This window comes from Tamandua tetradactyla, chromosome 24 (assembly GCF_023851605.1).
Source record: "Tamandua tetradactyla isolate mTamTet1 chromosome 24, mTamTet1.pri, whole genome shotgun sequence".
NCBI classification, from domain to species: Eukaryota; Metazoa; Chordata; class Mammalia; order Pilosa; family Myrmecophagidae; genus Tamandua; species Tamandua tetradactyla.
In genome coordinates, this window is record NC_135350.1 from 47952091 (window position 1) to 47972689 (window position 20599).

The 20599-nt window shown below is 36.8% G+C and overlaps 1 protein-coding gene across 3 annotated transcripts in view; it reads right to left on the reverse strand.

Moving 5' to 3' along the window:
- CFAP299 (cilia and flagella associated protein 299) overlaps nucleotides 1–20599 on the reverse strand; it is an 857410-nt gene that overhangs the window by 803523 nt on the left and 33288 nt on the right. For all 3 annotated transcript variants that reach the window (XM_077143042.1, XM_077143040.1, XM_077143041.1), the window contains exon 2: nucleotides 12531–12661. In XM_077143042.1, the coding sequence (XP_076999157.1) occupies nucleotides 12531–12661 (131 nt within the window). The remainder of the gene's footprint in view (nucleotides 1–12530; nucleotides 12662–20599) is intronic.

A 20599-nucleotide genomic window follows, 5' to 3' on the forward strand; every position in this document is an offset into this window, starting at 1 on the left:
ATAAAATAGGGCAATGTTGTAGCAAGCAAGTGACTGCTGGGTGGCTAGTTTAGGATGGCTGTCTGATGAGACCTCTACTAAGAGATGACATATAGATTGGTATCTAAATGACAAGAAGGAACCAGTCATAAATGATCTATCAGGCAGAAGAACTTCCCAAGCAGAAAAAAATAGCCAGTACAAAGAACCTATGTCAGGAATAAGCTTAATGTTCACATATAAATAATGTTAAAACTATCAGTTAATATTTTAAAAAGAGGAAAAGAATTCAAACCAAGAGCAACATTTTAAATTTACAGATAACAACCTTGGAATTTATAAGCAAATTATTTCCTATACTCCAGCCCCTTCTGCGTGAAAATTATTGTTACAAAGAGCAACAATCACATTAAAAGGAAATGTTTTCTAGCACCTATGTAAACCAATTTTATTTATTTATTGCTGTGAGCTTTTCCAAACTATTTAGAATTAAAATGTTTTAAAAGCACAGAAAAAAATGTGAAAAGGAGTCCCAATTCGTTCTTAGGCTGAGAAAGTTCATTATCACTGTCCAAATCCAGGTGTAAAAACAGTTTTGTTAATGTTACAAATTCACTACTTTGAGAGGAAAGCTACCCAAACACACCTGCAGCTTTTCAAAACTAATTTAATATTGTGTTAAAGTCAACATATTAAGGACATGAATGTTAAGTCATCAAAAAGCTCCACTGCCCAACTTGCTACTTAAGAGTGAATGAAACAGGTTAGTTTGTTTCTGATAAAGATAAACTTACATTTCATGCCATTCTTTCACAAATCCAATATTATCAGGCGGTACTTGGTACATATGATTCTACCTTAGCATTGGCTTGGTCACACTACTTATATGGTTGAAAATATATAGAACAATATATAAGAAAGAGGTTATGTTCAGAAGATATGACATTTAATGCCATTACTTATTATATTAAGCAAAAGAATATGGTAGTAAAGAAGCCAAGTTCTGACACCAAACTACAAAGGTTTCTGTCTTGCTTCTGCCACTTATTCATTGTATAAACTTGGATTAATAAAATCTGCATACCTCAATTAGTTTCTCTATCTGTGAAATATAAACAAAAGTACTTATATCTAGGTGGCTATGAACATTAAACAAGTTAAAACATACAAAGTGCTTAGTATGTATCAGCAAATGATAGCTACATTACCAATAATAATTTTCATTATAGTATACTGAAAATGTCCTCAATTGGATCAATCTACTATCAAATAATCCACTCCCATGAAAGTTTATATATCTAACATTGAGATACAAAGACATATACACACAAAGAGAGAAAAATATATAAATTAAATAAAGTACAAAACAAAAAGTGATAACATTGGAACTTGGTAAAAACAGTTCAACAAATATAGAAGTTCAGTTTTAATTCTGAATCTATTTCTATAATGTTAATTTATTTTAAAGATTTTCCATATGTTCTGCTAATCATTTGTACCTAATATTGCCATAACAAAGAACTCTTCTGCTCAAGACTTTACCTTCTACCACTCCAGCACTGGACTTCCCACCTCCATGATTAAATTAGTCCCTCATGACCCTAATTTTAAGAATCTAAGGATTTATTAGAATGCACTCAGTTGTCATGGATCTGGTCTCATACTCAGGGAACTTAGAAAACAAGAAAATCTTCAGTTGTTTCTAAATCAGTAGTCCTTCCAGACAAGATCCCTGTAAATAGAGTTGTCAAAGACCAGATGAGAAACTCAGTGGTATCAGAGGAATAAAAGATTAATGGAAAACATTTTGATTTTAGCTGCACCAGAATACCAGGGATGAGTATAGTGATAAGAGTTTAGGAGGAAATGTTTATTTGAGGACAAAGGCTTGATTTTATCATAACGCATCAATATCCACTTACTGGGTAACTCATCATATTTTAGTTCCACATGGGCTACCTGAGTTAGAGACATTTTCACTTTGTACCTGCATTACTGAACTGATAATAAGAATAGCTGATATGATTGAGCACATTTTAAGTGTCAGACACTTAAAACTAAAATGCTTGTTGTTCTAGTTTGCTGGCTGCCAGAATGCAATATACCAGAAACGGAATGGCTTTTAAAAGGGAGAGTTTAATGAGTTGCTGGTTTACAGTTCTAAGGCTGAGAAAATGTCCCAATTAAAACAAGTCTATCAAAATGTCCAATCTAAGGCATCCAGGGAAAGATACCCTGGTTCAAGAAGGCCGATGAAGTTCAGGGTTCCTCTCTCATCTGGAAAGGCACATGGTGAACACACTCACAGTTTCTCTCTTGGCTGGAAGGGCACATGGCAAACAGCGTCATCTGCTACTTTCTCTCCTGGCTTCCTGTTTCATGAAGCTCACCGGGAGGCATTTTCCTTCTTCATCTCCAAAGGTCGCTGGCTTGTGGACTCTGCTTCGTAGTGCTGCAGTATTCTCTGCTCTCTCTGAATCTCTCCTTCTCCAAAATATTTCCTCTTTTATAGGACTTCAGAAACTAATCAAGACCCACTCAAAAGGGTGGAGACATGTCATCCCCTGACCCAGTTTAACAACCATTCTTGACTAAATCACATCAACCAGGCAGATGATCCAATCACAGTTTCAAACATACAGTGTTGAATAGAGATTATTCTACCTTATGAAATGGGACTTATATTAAAACATGGCTTTTCTTAGAGGGCACACTTCCTTTCAAACCAGCATACTTATTAAGTATTAACTTATTTAATTCTTAAAAAACAAATTATAAGAAATAATGTAACAGTATAAGAAAATAGATAAGATCAATATAAGAAACTTATTCTATATCTGTACCAAGCTATAAACAACCAGAATGGGATGTTTAGGGCACTTTTATGGTATATTATAAATTACTTCAGAAGAAATCTAGTTCAAAATTGTAAGACTTGTGAAGAAAAAGTTATAAAACTTCACCAAAGGAGGTTTAAAAGGGTCTAAATAAATAAAGATGCATCCAATGTTCATAGATACAAAAACCCAGTACCTTTATAATGCTAATTCTCTCTCAAATTGACCTAAAAAGTAGACACTATTCCAATTAGATCCAATATTTTTCTTGAAATCTGACAAAACAATTCAATTTATTGTGAAGTTATAATAATTAAGAGGGACATAATATTGGATTGAAACACACAAACTAGCCAATGAAATTAAATGGAAAGTCCAAAAAGATACACCACATTAAACAGAGGTGACATGTTAAACTAATGGGGAAAGATAGGACTCTTCAAAAATGGAACTGGAAAACAAATAGTTATCTTATCTACATGGAAACAAAAATAATTGAATCTCTACTACCCTCCTTGCATAAAGGACTTAAATGTCAAAAACAAAATTTTAAAATATTTAGAAGCAAATATAGTTGAATATCTTTCTGATGATAGGGCAGGGAAAGTTTTCTTAAGCAAGACGCAGAAAATAATTATTAATAGAAAACAAGTGATAAATTTGAATATATAAAATTAAGATTTCCTCTTCATCAAAAGACATTATAAAGGAAGTGAAAATGAAAGTTACAAATTGGAGAACATTCTCTTAGAACATATAACTCATTATAGAATAGTATCAGGATGAGATACTTTAAAATTCCATCAAAACAATAAGGAAGAAAACAAGCAAACAGATAAATGTGAAATACATGAACAAACATTTCAAACATGATGAAATGCAAATGGTCATTAAATATATGAAGAGATAATCTCACTAGAAATGCAAATCAAGACCAAAACAAGCTATGATTTATATCCATATACCTGACACAAAATTAAGAAATGTGAAACCATCACGTGTTGGAGAGGAAATAAATAAAGAACTTCTTTCATCCACTGCCAATGGGCATATAGATTATATATGATCTTTGGAAAAGTTTTTGGTCTTATTTTTAAAATCAAATGGCTACATATGCTAGGATCAGCAATTAAAACCTCAACATTTTACTCAAGAGAAATTCCTGCAAATATGCATCAGTACATGTGTACAAAAAGTGATCCGAGGGACACTATTTTAATCAGCCTTTAGTAATGAGGTCCCCATTCCTAGAGGTGAGTGGCAGGCAGACAGCCTTGGCACAAGGTGGTGGTCCAAGTATTAAATGTTAACCTGCGGTGACCTGTGATGCCATGCCATTGGAGGGGAATGCTCTGCTAAAAAAAAGATGATTCAGTCATTTGAAATGTAGGAGGGGAATGATAAATATGAGAACAATGGAAGTAGATAGTTGTTGCTAAATTCAATTAATAACCTATAGGTTGATAATGTATCAACAAGTAACCAACAACTGAAACAAAATACAAGAGCTAGAGAGTGTATTTGTCTAGTATCAAAACAAAATCTCATTTCATGCAGCCAGCAAGCAGAACAAAATGAAGGTCAAGCCCAGCATTTCACAGTCACAGTGGCAAAGTCCAGAGAAAATCAGACACTCAGCAGAGGCAGACTTGATAGAACAAAATCAAAGCTCTAGTTAAGAAAACCTAGGTTCTTGACAAAGAGGATGGGGACATCAGAGTAAATGTTCCTGAAGAATTTCATTCCTCAGACCTCTGAATCTTCTGCCTGAAGCAGTAGCCCACTCTTCTACATTAAAAGCTATCATCCGTATTGTGTGCATGTGTGAGAATTAAATGAAAATAATGAATGGAAAAATGTTCTGTAAAATATGAAGTACTGTATAAAAAGCAGAATGCATCTGTTGATGGTATTGCTGTTATAGCACTTTCATAATACTATAAACTTGGAGAGAAACTGGGGGAAAAAAAGAGCTAGCACCCTCCCTTTTCCCCAATGCAACGAGAAAAGACAGAGAACTTGTTCCCATGAGACAATATGAACCAACTACAGGAGCTGTCCCCACGTCCACTTCGGGCCATGAGGCCTATAACAGAAGTTAAGCCACAGCCAGACATGTCAGGTGTGACGAGGGAGAAAAGGAGCGGCAAGACCTAAACAGCATATGCCAGCAAGGGCCAGAGGGGTACTCAGCCGGGAAGCCGGAAAATAAGACTGTATGAGCAGAGTTCATTGACTTGGGGCATTCTGGTAAGTAACTCCAGGAAATCACACAAACTCACTTCTAGAGTGGTTGTTGGAGTCAGCTCTCGGAAGGCTCGAGCGATTGGCTGACAGGTGAGGACATGGGGCATAGGCATGCTGTGCCCTGCTGATGTGGTGAACTGCAGAAGCAAGTGCTCTCAGGGCTGACTGCGGACATGGGGCATAGGCACGCCATGCCCTGCTAATGTGGTAAACTGCTGAAGCAGATGTTCTCAAGGATGCTGACTCAAGAGCCCAAAGAGATCTGAAAAGAGAGCACTCTGATAAGAAATAAAGTTTCTGGGGCAGGAACTGTGACCCAAACTTTGTAGCTTTGCAGGCATGACAGATATTCAAAAATAATCTTGCTTTGATTTATACTCCTTAAAGCAGTTTCCATGTGAGAACACAATAAATATGTGGATGTCAGTTTATTCGGGACACCAGGAGATGAGCTTGAGTCCCCTGACCCCACTTAACTAACTTCTTGTGTCTGTCATTTCTTAATTCTGTGCAGCACCCCTTCTTCTCCCCTGTTCTCCAGGGAAATCCCGGCAAGTGGTTCCAAGAAACTTGGAAAAAGCTATGGCCTACGCTGAGTGCAGCTATAATACCTGAATTGCAGAAAAAAATTTTTGAGGAAGAGATTAAAGGGTTCAGGAAAATAGACATGTTAGAATAACATACCAGAGAAGACATACCAGAGAATTATGGTCTATGGAAAGAAACAGAGAATCCTCACCCACCAAAGCTATCAGAAATATACTGGCCAGATTAGCACCAGAATCACTAAGAAGTTCAGAGGTGGCTCTCCTCTGCAGGCCAGGACTGAAAATAGAATAATTTGCCCCAGACCTTCATTCAATGAGAGAAATGAATAATAGTACCTCGATGCAACAGTGCCAAATGATAGCTTAACACCCAGCAGCCAGGGGCTTATAGTCATCATAAGGACCAGTGAGGCCAGACAGTTGTAAGAGGGAGTACATGCTATTGGGCCTTTGTGTAACTTCACATCTTTTTTATGTGATATGATGCCAACCTTGAGAAGGCTACTGGCAAAGACTGAATGACATCAACTGGCTAAGTCCTTTTGTCTATGTGAAAATTCACTTGACAGCAAAAAAAAAAAAAAATTATGATGTGGGAGTGGGCACAAGACCATGGGATCTCCTGGTTTTATGTCACATACCATTCTATCCAAAAGTTGTCTGCCTGAAAGTGGAACAGTCTGCTAAAAGCACAGTTAAAGTGACAGTGTAGAAGCAATATCCTTTAAGGACAAGGTGCCATCCTCTAAGACACTGTCACCAAGAAACACAAGGGTTCTATTGAACTACAAATTATGGCTGCCACCTGGACACTTTGTGCTCCTTGTGCCCATGAACCAACAAGCAAGAAGAGGGGTAATCGTCTTGTGAAAAGTAGCTAATGCTGATCAGCAGGAGGTGGTGAGGCTGCTTTTACAGAATGGAAGGGAGAACACGTGTTGAACTCAGGTGACTCACTTAAACACCGCTTGGTACTCCCTTACTGGATTTTAGATGAGCACAGGCAAATGTAGCACCTCTAGCCTGAGAAGGGTAAGATCTCAACCGCCTCAGTCATCTTATTACAATGCTATAGTTATCAAAGCAATATAGTATGGCATAAGGACAGACATATAGACCAGTGGAATTGAATTGAGTGTTCAGAAATAAACCTGTACATCTGTGACCATGTGATTTTTGACACGGGTGCCAAACCCGCTCCAGAAAGAAAGATCTCTTCAACAACTGGTGCTGGCAAAACTGTATGTCCATATGCAAAAGAATGAAGGTGGACCTCTCCCTCAATCCACATTAAAAAAATTAGCTCCAAATGGATCAAAGACCTAAATATAAGAATTGAAACTAGAAAACTCCTAGAAAAAAATCTTGGGGAAACATCTTCATGAACTTGTATTAAGCAATGGTTTTTAAGGCTTTATACATAAAGCACAAGCAACAACAGATAAAGAATATAAATGGGATGTCATCAAGATGAAAAACTGTTGGCATCACAGAACAGCATGCAAGTCCAAACGCAACCAACAACCCAGAAAAAAGGATGTAATTGGGACAACTGAAAATATTGGAATATGGATTGTGTGTTTTCTATTAACATTAAATTTCTTGAACTTGACGGATGCACCTAAGGTGACTTAGTGAGTGTTCTTCTTCTCAGGAAATGTACCTGGAAGTGTCAAGTGTTAGAGGAGCATGATGTATACAACATGCTCTCATATATTGAGATAGAGCAGATAGACAGGTGATAAAGTTATATAATAAACATCATAAAATGCTAAAAGCTGGTAAACCTAGGTCTCTAGGTGAGGGGGTATACTGGAGTTCTATGTAATATTTATGTATTATTTTTGTACTTTACTGTAAGTTTGAAGTTTTTCAAAATAAAAGATAAGAAAAAAGGACAAAGTCCAGGATGAAAGAAATATTTGTAAACTACATACTCAAAAATGGTTTAATATCCAGAATATTAAAAATCCTTCAACTCAACAACATACCCAATTTTTAAAATTGGCAAAAAGCTTTAATAGACATTTCTCCAAAGATGATATCCAAATGGCTAAAAGGCACAGGAAATGATGCTCAACAGCATGAGCCATTAGGGAAATGCAAATCAAAATCATAATGAGACATCTTTCTAGTACCCACTAGGACGGGTACTACTGAAAGCAGAAAAGAGCATGCATTGGGGAAGATGTGGAGAAATAAGAACAGTCGTTTATTGTTGGGGGGATGTAAAATGGTGGAAATTCTATGGAAAACTGGTTGCCAGTTCCTCAGAAAGTACGGAATTACCGTACGATCAGATATCCGACTTTTAGGTATATACTTAAAATAATTGAAAGTAGGGACTTGAACATATATTTGTACACTGATGTTCACGGAATTATTCCAAGTTGTTAAATCAAAGTGTCCATCAAAAGATGAGTGGATAAACAAAATGTGCTTTACACATACAACGGCATATCATTCAGCCATAAAAAGGAATGAAGTTCTGATACAAGCAACAATATAGATGAACCTTGAAGACACCATTTTGAGTGGAATAAGCCAGACACAAAAGGACAAATATTATATTATCTCACTGATATGAAATAATTAGAACAAACAAATGTACAGAGTCAGAAATTAGAATACAGGTTACCAGGGGCCAGGGTGGTGATAAAGAAGATAATGCTTAATTGGACAGAATTTATTTGGGGGGTTACGGAAAAGTTTTGGTAATGGATGGTAGTGATGGTAATACAACATTGTGAATGCAAGTAGCACCACTGAATTTTATATGTGAATTTGAGTATAAGGGGAAATTTTAGGGTGTACATAGGTTACTAGAATGAAATTTTTTAAAAACAGATCTGTACAACACAGTGAAACCTAAGGTAAACTATGGACTCTAGTTAATAATATAATTACAAAAAGATTTGTTCATCATTTATAACAAAGTACCACACTAATGCAAAGTGTTAATAATGGGGGGTAACATGGTAACTGTATTTTCTGAATGATTTTTCTATAAACTTACAACTTCTCTAATAAAAATAAAGCACAAACTGAGCAAGACAAGTCCAAACACACCAAAATGTAAAAACTGACACTTGATATTTGACTAGGTTGACTAATATGATATAGATTAATGACTTGCCCAGGTTTTAAATTTAATTCCAGATGTATCTGAAGATAAAAGGGCACAAGAGCATTTTCCTGGGTCATCAAGGAAAAAAAGAAAAGAAAGAAAAGATTATCGGGATCCCTGTACATTCAGGATCTGAATTACAAAGTCGTCAAAAAAGTAAAAAGGTGGCAACGGCTAACCAATACAATTACCAGCTCAACCAGGACTACCATTTACTTTATCCATCCACATTTCATGTGCTGTGTTTCAGTAAAATAAGGTCATTATTCTGGAACCAGTCTTAAGAGAGTCTAACTCATCCTAAAAAGACAAGCTGATCCAAAGTGAGGAGGCTAATGATCTTTCAAGCTCATCCAAGAGATTGTTCAGCCTGAAGGATGACTGAGTTGTTATCACTAACTAGAAACCAGGAACCCGATTCTCAGTCTGAGCCACCATCTCTTTACCACCCATGGAGCTCAGGTGAACTTTATACTACAAAGGGAAATTATCTGAAGCTTAAGCTTGTATCTGCCTCAGTAAACATCATGGCCAGCACCTGAAGGAGAAAATACTCTGTCCTAAAAAAAGAGTGCCACCACTTAAACTATTTCTACCCCTTTCCTCTCAGTCTTTATAGCCTCAACTTTGTGGATACTAAAGCTAGCTGGCATGAATCTTAGTAGAAGAGAGATATTTACATGATAGTGGAGCAGAGATGGTTCTGAAACAAAGGTTGAGTGAGCTGGGAGAATGCAGAAACTTGCCCACCTTCTGCCAATCCAATAAATGTGGAGTGTAAGAAATAAGCTGGTACAATTTTAAGGAACACAATGTCTTAGCAGAGGAACAGGTAAATATTAAGACAAAGAGGATGGAAGAATGACTTGTCAAGAAGGTGAATTTATCATAGAATTGAGGCAAAGTGGATGTGTCCATCTTCACACCCTTCTTTGCCTGATTAACTCCTACCTATCCTTTAAACATCAACTTAAGCAGTCATGCCTCAGGGAGAGCTTACCCTGATTTTTACACCCCTTCACTTCTCATTTTGATTGAGAACTACTTCAGTGTGTTTCCATAGCACCTATGACAGCATTTATCTTCCTCTGTTGCAACTGTCTTTCTTTAATCGAGATAAAATTCACATACCATAAATGTGTCTGCTTTTTCAGTATTTGATTTTTTAAGTGTCTGATTCAATCAATGATTTTTAGTTTATTCATAAAGTTGTTCAACCATTACCATTAATTCGAAAACATTGTTATCACCCTAAAATGAAGTTCTGTTCTGATTAGCACTCATTCTATAACCCTCTCCCCTCAAAGGGAGGTACTGTCATATGCTCTATTATATCCCCAGAACCTTGCATAGTTCCTAATGCAGTATGGCTATGTATGGATATTCATGAAATAAATTAGTTGAATAAAAGCCCCAATTACTTTTTTCATCTTTTACCTTTCTCTAAGACATCCCATCAACAAAATTCCCCCTCTGAATATCTTTAATTTTCTTCTCTCTAGTCTCTTTGTCCTGTGGACATATTATGACTAACTAACATATTTCTAGATCTCAGCAGTTCTTGAAATGGGTCCTCTGTGACTGCTAGACCAAGGGACAATGATCTGTTTGGAGTTGCTCACCTTCATATTAGAGAAATTAAAATAAGATAATCTGAAAGAAGTGTTTCTGAGTTGGTACCAGTTGGCATGTGGTCAGATTTCCATGCATATTTTCTCAGTGGTTCTCTAGCAAATAAAGGACCAGGACAAATGCGACTCTAAGACACCCTCTGCTGGTACTACTGTTGAATCTACTTGGACCAGGAAGGGAGGGAGCAAAGTGGTTCTCACGGGGCAAGGGAGAACATATGGAGCCCATCCCATTAAAAAAGCCACCAGAAGCAATCTGCAGATAAAAAAAAAAAGCCTTCCAATCTAGCAGCTCAGGGTGGGGATTAGCTTCCCATGATGGCACTTAAGTAACCTGATGACTTCCAGCTCTGGCCAGTTAAAGACCTTGCATAGAGGAAATACCCACTTTGATCCTCAAACATAAGGATAGACATGTGTCACTGATGGAACTTATACTTTAAACATGACCAACCCCTCTTGAAATAAAGTAGGTTATATTGCTAATAAAACTATAAAGTCTCACAAAATATCTGAGCACTTCTCCTGACTGGTAGACAATTATTCTGATACTCACAGATAGTGAATACTCCTCCTGAAACTTTATAAAAGACACATTAAATTGTTCACCTACAATTCACATCATCTCATTTTTTTTAACTTTTTTATTAATTAAAAAAAAAGTTAACAAACAAAACATAAAGATATCATTCTCATTTCATTTTTTAAGAACAGAAGTTGAAAGTGAGTAATTTTGAGTGCAGTAAATTTTTGACCTATGCTAGGTAGAACGGCCTCCCGAAGATATCCACGCCCTAGACATCCCTAGAACCTATAAATATGTTACGTTGTATGGGAAAAGGGACATTGAAGTTGTAATTAAGGTTGCAGGTTTTAAAATAGGGAGGTTGTTCTGGATTAGCTAGATGGGACCAAACTTTTAATGAGCTATTGAAAGGAGAGATTTTTCTCCGACTGCTGGTAAGAAAGACGATGGTGCAGAGGGGGAAGCTGGAGAAATGAGGCGTGCGAGAGGGACTCTACCCATTGTGGCTGGAAGTGCGCTATTTGAAAACCCTGAGAAGGACTGTGCACAGGCTCTAGGAACAAAGACCAGCAACCAGCTGACAACCAACAAAGAAACAGGGATCGTCTCCATCCTATAATCACAAGGAACTGAATGCGGGCAAAAACTTGGGTGAGCTTGGAAACAGATTCACTCTCAAAGTCTCCAGACAAGTAGTCAGTCCAGCCAGCGCATGGATTTCAGCCCTGTGATAAATTGAGCAGAAAAGCTCATCTGAGCCGCGCTGTACCCAGACTTCTGATGTACAGACTATAAGATAATAAAATTGTGTTGTTAAAAGCAATTAAGTTGGTGATAATTTGCCACTGCAACAGAAAACTAATATATTACTGAATATCATTATGATAAATTCCAATATTCTGTTGTTCTGAAACACAGTAACAACAAGAATTATCTATTAAAATTGTACATTCCCCAGATCAACTCACATTCCACCACCAAATGTTATTTTCTAATAATAAATATACGGGAATTTCTACACATGATTACGGGATATACCAACATCTACAATTTAATCATTCATTTTTAAAAAACTAAGTAGATGATTACTTCATCAAGTCCTTTTAACACTGTCATTAACTTAGTGCAATTCACTTCAGGTGTACATCCCTTTGTCTTTAACATTTTTAATTAGATTCATATGCTATATAACCATATATTAGTCACATTAACAAAAGCCAGTGTTCATGAATGGAATTGAATGAATGAAAGCTTGAAAAATGTGAGAACATACATGATGCCAAAGATTTATAAACTTCAAAAATACAAAGAATGCTGGAACAAAAGTCACTCATAATTGAGTGCATAAATGCATAAAACCAATAATATTGAATTACTTTTAACAGGATTTTATTAGGATTCTGACCATATTCTGGTATTTATATTTCTTAAATTAGTAGCTCAAAGTTGCCTGTGGCTTTATTGCAAACAGATTACAATTCTTCCATTCCTGATCTGCAGAACACATGTTCGGAATATTCCAAGTTCTATTTGCTTCTGCAAATGTTTCCAAATTCCAATAATGTCAACTACACGGGACTCTTCCAGAAACTCTAGAATGAAATACAAAATCTAGGTTTGGAACTGGACACTTACTTTTTCTGAGTTCTTTCAGCCAGGCTTGCAATCTCTATAGCTGCCTTCCTTGCTTCAAAATCTTCCCTTTTCACCACCTCTCCAGTCCCTCGGTAGCCTAGCTCCACCAACTGGCGGGCGAGACTTTCGTCCTAAACAGAAAACCAATTGTTAGATTTGTGGGTGAATAAAGCATCTTATTTTTTATCCAGTGTACACTAAGTAACTGTTTAAATGGCAAAATTAAATTTATTACTTCAAAATGAGACAAAATCTATAAACTATGAAAAATTAGAATTCTTTCTAACAATACACACGTCCATCTGAACTGGTAGTCCCATTCCCATAGATATAAACTGAAATGAGAATAAAATATCAATCACTAACTTTTCTCTAAGAGGATAGAGGACAAAAGTCTGTTGTGTTTTTACTTAATCTATGAGAACAGATGTATACACTTAATAGAGCATCTTTAAAACAATAAAATAAGAGACCATAAGTGCTCATAAAAGACTTTTTTAAAAAAACAATGGCACAAAAAGAAAACTGGGCTTCTTTTAGACTATTCAACATTTCAGAGACTTACTTCCTTAAACTCAATTAACTGATGACACAGAGCATTACATCTTCAAATACAAAATAAAGAGGAACAGACGAATTCCCTATTTAACTAGTAATATATTATTTACATATGATGTTGGTACCAATAAAAACAGGGTAGTAGGAATACAGGGAAAAAAAGCTTCAAATTGAATAACAAATTCCCCCACAATTTTTTAGGCCTTTTATATTTCAGATACTTTAGGAATTGCCTCACACATTTTTGTCATTTGCATGTTATATTCAAAAAAGAATATCATTTCCCCAAAATTTGAAGAGGTATCATTTTACATGAAATCACTAAACTATTACTTAAAAATGTTTACATATTAATAATAGTCTTATATTATCACCTTAACTAAAATATTAGAGTCTGAAATACAGTGAAAACAACATATAATTTTTGCTAAAGACTCTTAATTAATATATCACTGGTGAATGAAGGAGCTAACAGAATCAAATGAGAAAATATAGGATTCCTGATTAATATTCAATCCATAGTGGCTATTTTAAAGGGTCTGTTCAAACACAGAAAAACCACAACATTTTTAGAGACTATAAATCTAAGAAAACTTGCTACTTTCTTTGTTAAACATTAAAAAGCAAATACTGAATTCTACATAGAATTCAGTACTTTACAGTGGAAAAATCAGCCTTGGGAGGCCCAGAAACATTTGCCATGTTTTTGACCAGAACCCTGCTTGGTACATTTCCCTTTCACCATTCCCAACACAAAACTGAGCAAATAGCTCCCCCTAGCGGAATTAATATTTATTAGAAAAAAGCAATGTATATTTTGGATTTGGTTTCCAAAAATGAGATAATTTGAATGTGTATTCTCTTAAATATATTACTAAAAATGAGCTTCTGGGAAGGACTCTCAACTCAGCTCTGTAAGAATGTGTATTTTTATAAGAATATAATTCCCTCGAGATCAACAGAGTAAAAACAAAAAGTTGCTATATTTATCTTGTGCTTTAAGTGAATTGTAAATTCCTGAGTGCCTTAGGAATTCCTGAGTGCCTTGCTTACCTGGGCTACACAAAGTAATTTAGAGAGTTCTGCACTTACCTACACTAATCTATATTGCAACAAATGGTATGATCTACTGAAAAAAGAAGTAGAAAGTTGACGGTGATTGCCCCACCTACCATTACCATGCTCTAACTGATAAAATTACAAGTCCTTTCTCCATTATGACAAGTTTGTACCACTGGAATAATCCTATTTAAAAGCAAAACTACTAGCCTGAGGGAGGTACAATGTGCAAGATTATCCCAGGAGCTAAACCTCTCGAGACCTGTATTAGTCAGGATTCTCCAGAGAAAAGAACATCCAGAGATTATATATGCGGGTGTGTTAGTACTGATACATATATATACATATAATCTATATATAAATAGATATAGATTTGTAAATATTAAAATATTTATTATCGGAATTGGCTCACGAGACCATAGCGAGTTCGAAATCCATAGGTCGGATCACAAGTCGGAAACTCGATGAAAGTGATATTGAATTCCCCAGGAGAAGCTGACCGGAGTAGAGAGAGAAATTCTTCTCTCTAACTGCTGAAATTATCCTTTCTCTCTTTAAGGCCTTCAGCTGATTGGATGAGACCTCTCTCATTGCTGAAGGCAATCTCCCTTGTTGATTGCAGATGTAATCAGTCAGAGATACAATTTGTTGACTAATGATTTAAATCCATGAAATATCTTCATAGTAACAAGCATACCAGTGCTTGCTTGACCAAACAAATGGACACCATAATCGAGCTAAGTGGACACATTCAATTAACTATCACAGAGGATTTGGTTTAAAATGGAATCTTGACTTACCAACTCTAACACAACTTTTTTCCTCCCAAAATGATGCCCTGAAAGGACACAGAGGATAAAGCTGCACCTAATGCCAAGCATTAGTACTTAACAGCATCCTTATTTCCAGAACCCATAATTTTCCAAACACTATAAGAAATTTCAATCAGACACATAGACTTGGATTGGAAAAGAAAATCTTAGACCCATCTGAAAGTTGGTTAAGAAAAAATAATAATACATACTATTTCTGTTTCCTGACCTAGGATTCAGAAATGAAAAGTCTGACAATTGGAAAGCTGGGTGCCTGGCCACCCATCCCAAAACAAAATGGGTGCTGTCAATTTCACCCTATTTTTTCTTCTTTAAAAAGTAATACATGGGAGGGGCCAAGATGGCGGCTTAGTAAGGTGCGCACATTTTAGTTCGTCCTCCAGAGCAACTACTAAATAACCAGAAACAGTACAGAACAGCTCCCAGAGTCACGACAGAGAACGGACACACAGCGTACCCCAGTCTGGACCAGCTGGACCGGCTGCGAGACTCCGCAACAGTGAGTTTCCCGAGCCGCGTGCACTTTCCCAAGCCGCAGCGGCCGGCGACCGGCGTCCCTCCCCCACAGGTGGCTTCCCAGAAGGAAAGGAAAGAGTCTCCAACAGTGGCAGGGACTGGGTCCAACCAAACACCAATAGTGGCATTAACACACAAATTCTGACTGCTAGAAGTGGGCCCCCAGCTCAGGTGAAACTGATCAAGGCGAAAGTCGTCTATTGGGCTGACTGAAAGGGAGGAAAGGGGACGAAGTGGAACCTTCTGGGGCTGTTTCTGCGGAGGCTTGGTTGCATCTGGACTCGGCGCCAGAATTGCACAGGCTGTAACTGCCCCGGGCACAGAAACAGGCTGCTTTCAGGGCTGTCTACCACCTGAAACTTCCCCACGGGAAGGGTGAAACGCAACTCAGGTGGAATCCCTCTCTCATGGAATTCAGATCCCAGGGCTTCGCAATTTGAAGCCATTAAAACCAGCCTACAACCTTTCCTCTGTCTCCACCACGCCCCCAGCAGGGAGAGCCTTCCAAAGTTAAAGGAGCCACAACATATTTTGCTGGTGGGACCCATAGACAGACAAGCGCCACATACTGGGCAGGATAAGAAAGCAATCTCCAGAATAAACTAATTAAGGTAATTAAATGTCCAGAGGCCAGCAAAAAATAACAAATCACACCAGGAAAATCGAAGATATGGCCCAGTCAAAGGAACAAACCAATAGTTCAAATGAGATACAGGAGCTGAAACAACTAATTCTGAATATACGAACAGAAATGGAAAACCTCTTCAAAAACCAAATCAATCAATTAAGGGAGGACATGAAGAAGGCAAGGAATGAACAAAAAAAAGAAATGGAAAGTCTGAAAAAACAAATCACAGAACGTATGGGAATGAAAGATACAGTAGAAGAGATGAAAAAAACAATGGAAACCTAAAATGGTAGATTTAAAGAGACAGAGGCTAGAATTAGTGAACTGGAGGATGGACCATCTTAAATCCAAAAAGAAACAGAAACTATAGGGAAAAGAATGGAAAAATTTGAGCAGGGCCTCAGGGAATTGAATGATAATATGAAGCAAACAAATATACGTGTTCTGAGTGTCCCAGAAGAAGAAGAGAAGGGAAAAGGAGGAGAAAAACTAATGGAAGAAATTATTACTGAAAATTTCCCAACTCTTATGAAAGACTTAAAACTACAGATCCAAGAAGTGCAGCACACCCCAAAGAGAATAGACCCAAATAGGCGTCCTCCAAGACACTTACTAGTTAGAATGTCAGAGGTCAAAGAGAAAGAGAGGATCTTGAAAGCAGCAAGAGAAAAACAATCCATCACATACAAGGAAAACCCAATAAGACTATGTGTAGATTTCTCAGCAGAAACCATGGAGGCAAGAAAACAGTGGGATGATATATTTAAATTACTAAAAGAGAAAAACTGCCAACCAAGATTTCTATATCCAGCAAAATTGTCCTTCAAAAATGAGGGAGAAATTAAAACATTTTCAGACAAAAAGTCACTGAGAGAATTTGTGACCAAGAGACCAGCTCTGCAAGAAATACTAAAGGGAGCACTACAGTCAGATACGAAAAGACAGAAGAGAGAGGTGTGGAGAAGAGTGTAGAAAGAAGGAAAATTAGATATGATATATATAATATAAAAGGCAAAATGGTAGAGGAAAGTATTACCCAAACAGTAATAACACTAAATATTAATGGACTGAATTCCCCAATCAAAAGACATAGATTGGCAGAATGGATTAAAAAACAGGATTCCTCTATATGCTGTCTACAGGAAACACATCTTAGACCCAAAGATAAACATAGGTTGAAAGCGAAAGGTTGGGAAAAGATATTTCATGCAAATAACAACCAGAAAAGAGCAGGAGTGGCTATACTAATATCCAACAAATTAGACTTCAAATGTAAAACAGTTAAAAGAGACAAAGAAGGACACTATCTACTAATAAAAGGAACAATTAAACAAGAAAACATAACAATCATAAATATTTATGCACCGAACCAGAATGCCCCAAAATACGTGAGGAATACACTGCAAACACTGAACAGGGAAATAGACACATCTACCATAATAGTTGGAGACTTCAATTCCCCACTCTCATCAATGGACAGAACATCCAGACAGAGGATCAATAAAGAAACAGAGAATTTGAATATTACAATAAATGAGCTAGACTTAACAGACATTTATAGGACATTACACCCCACAACAGCAGGATACACCTTCTTATCAAGTGCTCATGGATAATTCTCAAAGATAGACCATATGCTGGGTCACAAAGCAAGTCTCAACAAATTTAAAAAGACTGAAATCATACAGAACACTTTCTCAGATCATAAAGGAATGAAGTTGGAAATCAACAATAGGCAGAGTGCCAGAAAATTCACAAATACCTGGAGGCTCAACAACACACTCTTAAACAACCAGTGGGTCAAGGAAGAAATTACATGAGAAATTAGTAAATATCTCGAGGTGAATGAAAATGAAAACACAACATATCAAAACCTATGGGACGCAGCAAAGGCAGTGCTAAGAGGGAAATTTATTGCCCTAAATGCCTTTATCAGAAAAGAAGAAAAGGCAAAAATGCAGGAATTAACTGTCCACTTGGAAGAACTGGAGAAAGAACAGCAAACTAATCCCAAAGCAAGCAAAAGGAAAGAAATAACAAAGATTAAAGCAGAAATAAATGAAATTGAGAGCATAAAAACAATAGAGAAAATCAGTAAGACCAGAAGTTGGTTCTATGAGAAAATCAACAAGATTGATGGGCCCTTAGCAAGACTGACAAAAAGAAGAAGAGAGAGGAGGCAAATAAATAAGATCAGAAATGGAAGAGGAGACATAACCACTGACCCCACAGAAATAAAGGAGGTAATAACAGGATACTATGAACAACTTTATGCTAATAAATACAACAATGTAGATGAAATGGACAAGTTCCTAGAAAAGCATGAACAACCAACTTTGACTCAAGAAGAAACAGATGACCTCAACAAACCAATCACAAGTAAAGAAATTGAATCAGTCATTCAACAGCTTCCCAAAAACAAAAGTCCAGGACCAGACGCCTTCACACGTGAATTCTACCAAACATTCCAGAAAGAATTAGTACCAACCCTGCTCAAACTCTTCAAAAAAACTGAAGTGGAGGGAAAGCTGCCTAATTCATTCTAAGAAGCCAACATCACCCTCATACCAAAACCAGGCAAAGATATTACACAAAAAGAAAACTACAGACCAATCTCTCTAATGAATATAGATGCAAAAATCCTCAACAACATTCTAGCAAATCGAATCCAGCGACACATTAAAAGAATTATACATCATGACCAAGTAGGATTCATCCCAGGTATGCAAGGATGCTTCAACATAAGAAAATCAATTAATGTAATACACCATATCAACAAATCAAAGCAGAAAAATCACATGATCATCTCAATTGATGCAGAGAAGGCATTCGACAAGATTCAACATCCTTTCCTGCTGAAAACACTTCAAAGGATAGGAATACAAGGGAACTTCCTTAAAATGATAGAGGGAATATATGAAAAACCCACAGCTAATATCATCCTCAATGGGGAAAAACTGAAAACTTTCCCCGTGAGATCAGGAACAAGACAAGGATGTCCACTATCACCACTGTTATTCAACATCGTGTTGGAAGTTCTAGCCAGAGCAATTAGACAAGAAAAAGAAATACAAGGCATCAAAATTGGAAAGGAAGAAGTAAAACTCTCACTGTTTGCAGATGATATGATACTATACGTCAAAAACCCTGAAAAATCCACAGCAAAACTACTAGAGCTAATAAACGAGTACAGCAAAGTAGCAGGTTACAAGATCAACATTCAAAAATCTGTAGTGTTCCTATACACTAGCAATGAACAAGCTGAGGGGGAAATCAAGAAATGAATTCCATTTACAATTGCAACTAAAAGAATAAAATACCTAGGAATAAATTTAACTAAAGAGACAAAAAACCTATACAAAGAAAACTACAAAAAACTGTTAAAAGAAATCACAGAAGACCTAAATAGATGGAAGGGCATACCATATTCATGGATGGGAAGACTAAATATAGTTAAGATGTCAATTCTACCGAAATTGATTTACAGATTCAACACAATACCAATCAAAATCCCAACAACTTATTTTTCAGAAATAGAAAATCCAATAAGCAAATTTATCTGGAAGGGCAGGGTGCCCCGAATTGCTAAAAACATCTTGAGGAAAAAAAACAAAGCTGGAGGTCTCACGCTGCCTGACTTTAAGGCATATTATGAAGCCACAGTTGTCAAAACAGCATGGTACTGGCATAAAGATAGATATATCGACCAATGGAATTGAATAGAGTGCTCAGATATAGACCCTTTCATCTATGGACATTTGATCTTTGATAAGGCAGTCAAGCCAACTCACCTGGGACAGAACAGTCTCTTCAATAAACGGTGCCTAGAGAACTGGATATCCATATGCAAAAGAATGAAAGAGGACCCTCTCACACCCTATACAAAAGTTAACTCAAAATGGATCAAAGATCTAAACATTAGGTCTAAGACCATAAAACAGTTAGAGGAAAATGTAGGGAGATATCTTATGAATCTTATCATTGGAGGCGATCTTATGGACCTTACACCTAAAGCAAGAGCACTGAAGAAAGAAAGAAATAAATGGGAGCTCCTCAAAATTAAACACTTTTGTGCATCAAAGAACTTCATCAAGAAAGTAAAAAGACAGCCTACACAATGGGAGACAATATTTGGAAACGACATATCAGATAAAGGTCTAGTATCCAGAATTTATAAAGAGATTGTTCAACTCAACAACAAAAAGACAGCCAATCCAATTACAAAATGGAAAAAAAAGACTTGAACAGACACTTCTCAGAAGAGGAAATACAAACAGCCAAAAGGCACATGAAGAGAGGCTCAATGTCCCTGGCCATTAGAGAAATGCAAAGCAAAACCACAATGAGATATCATCTCACATCCACCAGAATGACCATTATCAACAAAACAGAAAATGACAAGTGCTGGAGAGGATGTGGAGAAAGAGGCACACTTATCCACTGTTGGTGGGAATGTTAAATGGTGCAACCATTGT